This window comes from Hylobates moloch, unplaced genomic scaffold (assembly GCF_009828535.3).
Source record: "Hylobates moloch isolate HMO894 unplaced genomic scaffold, HMol_V3 SCAFFOLD_22, whole genome shotgun sequence".
Taxonomy (NCBI): domain Eukaryota; kingdom Metazoa; phylum Chordata; class Mammalia; order Primates; family Hylobatidae; genus Hylobates; species Hylobates moloch.
Genome location: NW_026652297.1, coordinates 8,721,414 through 8,725,960, shown reverse-complemented (window position 1 = coordinate 8,725,960; position 4,547 = coordinate 8,721,414). Strand labels below are relative to the sequence as shown.

At 43.1% G+C, this 4,547-nt stretch overlaps 1 protein-coding gene across 1 annotated transcript; it reads right to left on the bottom strand.

Moving 5' to 3' along the window:
- Positions 1-3,995: 3,995 nt before the first annotated feature.
- On the bottom strand, positions 3,996-4,319 carry LOC116461762 (non-histone chromosomal protein HMG-17-like). Its single transcript, XM_032754069.2, has one exon. It carries the CDS (start codon positions 4,314-4,316, stop codon positions 4,044-4,046), a length of 273 nt encoding a protein of 90 aa, XP_032609960.1. The 5' UTR covers positions 4,317-4,319; the 3' UTR covers positions 3,996-4,043.
- Between the last annotated feature and the right edge of the window lie 228 nt (positions 4,320-4,547).

The window sequence follows — 4,547 nt, the reverse complement described above, 5'->3', positions numbered from 1 at the left end:
TGAGCACCAGAACATTTCTTTCCCCAAGAAAAGGAAATACAAATGGATTTATTCTCAGGGTCTACAGATTTAGGAAAAAAAAAAAAAAAAAAAAAAGCTGTGCTTAACACCAGGCCACTGTACAATCACCAGGACCTTTCTGGATGTGGAGCAACTTCATTTGGTTATTTCAGAATGCTTTGCAAACACGGCAGACACGGACAAAGCGTGGTTGAAGCATTTCAGTTGTACTTGTCTCTCATTTTCTACACGTGTTTTCCCAGAGGCTGCTTTCCCAAAAGGAGCCTGGGGAGAGGACTTAATCATCTGTTATCTCTCTTGCAGCTTCCTGCTCAGCCAGTGGCAACATCGAAAATATATACGAGCATTTCCTGTTCTTTCTCATTTTGTATAACCCACAAGCTAGAGAGATTGAGTTGTCTGATCTAGCTCTACATAGGACTTAGGTGGCACGTGGAAACCTAAGTCCAACCACTAAATGCTCTAATTACGCCTCTTCTTAACCTAGGTAAAGGATGATCTCTTTCAAGACGTAGAATGTACTTATCTTTCCTTGGACATTCAAAACAAAACAAGAGTCTGTTTTTAAATGTCAATGTCAAATCACAATATCATTGTATATCTTGTATCCAGAAAGGATCTTAGTGAATATGTAGCCCAAGAGGCTTAAAGTGGGGCTGTGAATAGGTCCGGAGGAGTCTCTAACTCCCTAAATTGTGAATGATAGAAATATATCAGGGAGATGTGCTTGGGTAGCGTGTGTGGGAAGGTGGACGGCTGTTTCTCTTCCTTTCCTAGATACCTGAAAATGTGAGGAACCAGCCTAAAAAGATGGAAGTTTTTGGGAAACTTGTTTTCCTAATCTCTCTCATAATTCTGTTTTCAGTCTGAGGACAAGTTATTGGTGCGTGCTCTTAAAGAGGAGCCTGGAAACGGAGTTGAGACCTTGCATATAGTTAATTCTGAAAAAATGTTTGTTGAATGAGTTAACAAATGCATGAATGACTCTAGGTTGAAATGTTAGTTATTTAAGGCATTTAAATAGAAGGTTGTGGCCAGGCGCAGTGGCTCACGCCTATAATCCCAGCACTTTGGGAGGCCGAGGTGGGTGGATCAAGACCAGGAGTTCAAGACCAGCCTGGCCAACATGGTGAAACCCCGTCTGTACTAAAAATACAAAAAATTAGCTGGGCGTGACGGCAGGTGCCTGTAATCTCAGCTACTCAGGAAGCTGAGGCAGGAGAATCACTTGAACCAGGGAGTCAGAGGTTGCAGTGAGCCGAGATCGTGCCATTGCACTCCAGCCTGGGTAACAGAGTGAGACTCCGTCTCAAAAAATTAAAAAAAGTAATAAATAAATATTATAAATAGAAGGTTGTAGGATTTATCTTGCCTTCCCTCTTCTTAACACTATTCCAGATTTCTGCATGATGTATTTAAGGGGCACTGACTCCACCCCCAAGGTCAAGATTAGATCTTGTTGGGCTTGACTCAATCAACACATTCCATCTGTCTGGTCTTTAATGATTAGTTTAGGATGAACACAGTACCCAAGTCAGGGCAGTGCTCACACCTATAATCCTAGCACTTTGGGATGCTGATGCAAGATGATCACTTGAGGCCAGGAGTTCGAGACAAGCCTAGGCAACATAGCAAGACCCCATCTCTTCAAAATAAAATAAAAATTAAAAATTAACCAGGTGTGAGGGTATGCACCTGGACTCAAGAGACTGAAGTGGGAGGATCCCTTGAGCCCAGGAGGTTGAGGCTGCAGTAAGCCATGATCACACCACTGCACTCCATCTTGGGTGACACAACGAGACTCCGCCTCAAAAAAATTTTTTTAAGCTATTGATAAGGCTAAGTCTCTCTTTTCTACTGGATTTGAATCTGAAAGCATGTAAGCTCTGAAGCTTCTGGAAATTAACCCTGAGGTGATAAAACCAATAAATGGAAAGCAGGAGTTCAGGATTTGTTTATATCATTGGGGCGTTGGATCAAAACTTTCCTGAAGCCAGTAACCTCCAGAGTTTTCAGCAATATTCATCCCTGTAAATTTCCTTTTTTTTTCTTTTTTTTTTGAGATGGAGTCTCACTCTGTCACCCAGGCTGGAGTGCAGTTGGTGTGATCTTGGCTCACTGCAACCTCTGCCTCCCCAGCTCCAGCAATTCTCCTGCCTCAGCCTCCCAAGCAGCTGGGATTACAGGCACCTGCCACCATGCCCGGCTAATTTTGTGTGTGTGTGTATTTTTAGTAGAGACAGAGTTTCACCATGCTGACCAGGCTGGTCTCGAACTCCTGACCTCAAATGATCTGCCTGCCTCAGCCTCCCAAAGTCCTGGGATTACAGGCATGAGCCACCATGCCTGGCTGATTCCCTTATTGTATAAGTCAATTTAATTTTGCTTTCTGTTTTCTGCTATGGAAAAATCATTGGCTAATACAAGTTTATGTGATTTGCAGGTAGTTGAAACATAATGTGTATTCATGGATATTTCTTAACTCCCAAACTAACATTTAACCAAAAGATAATTTTCCTCATAATATTCCCAGTAAGGTTATGTACTTGTATACAATGCATTAGAGATCGTGATTTGTGTAAAAGTAATTAAGCTACGGTCTTAGAGTGAGTCAGTTGCAACATAATAACTAGAATCAAGGAACTTGAATTCCCATGCCCCTGGAGACATTATCAAGTCTCTTAGGAAATACTGTTGTGATATTGCCTAGACATTTAAATTTTCCCTCATGTTCTTCTTAATAAGATTGTGAAAGGTAGTTCCTGTTTAAAAGAACATAGTCACTTCTCTGACACAATTATTTTCCGCTAAAAACAAAACGTCAAACTGAAAGGAAAAGGAATTATTTAAATAATGTTAAGTCAGTTATTTCTCTTTTTTTCCCCAAGCCAAACTGTATCCAGCTTTATTAAAGATACTTTCCATAAACAATCATGGTATTTCAGGCAGGACATGGGCAGACAATCGTTACCAGTATATAACTTTCTTGGTTTTTTTTTTTCTTTTTTTTTGAGACGGAGTCTTGCTCTGTCGCCCAGGCTGGAGTACAGTGGTGCAGTGGCGCGATCTCGGCTCACTGCAACCCTCCGCCTCCCAGGTTCAAGTGATTCCCCTGCCTCAGCCTCCCGAGTAGCTGGGATTACAGGTGCCCGCCACCACGCTTGGCTAATTTTTTGTATTTTTAGTAGAGACGGGGTTTCACCATATTAGCCAGGATGGTCTCGATCTCCTGACCTCGTGATCCGCCCACCTCGGCCTTCCAAAGTGCTGGGATTACAGGTGTGAGCCACCGCGCCCGGCCTACAACAACTTTCAAACTCCCTTCTTTAATGGATTACCAAAACTCAGGAAGCCACTATAAAACCCAATGAAGTCTTTATCCAATGCTCTCAATGGGAAGCGTATAGAATGAGGGTTGACATTTCACATTTAGCATGTTGTTTAACAACTTTTCACGAGTCAATCCTGACTTTCAGGAAGTGAAATGCAAATGGCAGAATTTATCTGAAGATCCACAATCTAGAAACGGAACCACTGCGCTCTTGAGGGGTGCCATCTCAGTGACATCACCGGAAAGTCCAGATTGCCTCACACACTGGTAACCAATAATTGGGGGTCAGGTCCCAACAGATGTCTGGGTTTAAGGGAGTTAAGCCTACGCTGAAAGGTGGAAAGGGAGAAGAGGACACAAAAACGAATTTGTTTTTCCATGCCACAAGGCTTTTGTGCCAAGGGGCCATCTGTGTCAAAGTCAGGGAATCCCTCCTCCTGGGAGCCAAGAGGAAGTCTCTCAAAACTAGGAGGGAAAGGTGTTTTCCCCACATCAATCCAGCTTCAGAGACACTCTGTTAGGGACATATGCCCCACCCCCTAAAACAATGAAGTGTTCTGTGTGCTAACAACAAAGATTTAAAAAAAAAAAAGTAAAACAAAATTCTGCATTTTTATAAAACTTGATGAAAAAATAGTATTTCAAACTGTACAGTCACCAGAAGTACACAGTTATCAAAAATGCAGACACTTCACTTGGCATCTCCAGCACTGTCAGCTTTCTGTGCCTGGTCTGTTTTGGCATCTCCATTTTCTTCAGGGTTATTCCCCTCCTTGCCAGCATCAGCTTTTCCCTTTTTCCCTTTGGGTACCTTCTCTCCCTTCTTTGCAGGGGCCTTTTCAGGCTTGGGCTCTGGCTTTGGAGGAGCAGGTTTAGCAGACAACCTCACGGATCTTCTCTGTGGTTCATCCTTCACCTTGGCTTTATCTCCTTTAGCATCCCCTTCAGCCTTTCTCTTGGGCATGGTGGCAGCGCTGGCGGGACGTAGGCGCGGGGCGCGGGATGCAGCGGGGCACAGGCTTTGATTGGTCTGGGGGTCATTCTCGCCTCTTCACACTGCTCCATTAGTTATTTCTTGATAAAATCATATAACACAATCCTGGCAACTAGGAAATTGAATTCAAATTTTGAATTGCTCCAACTTTCCCCTAAGCATTATCTAGCAGACACACCAGAAGCCCATGACTTGTTGGAA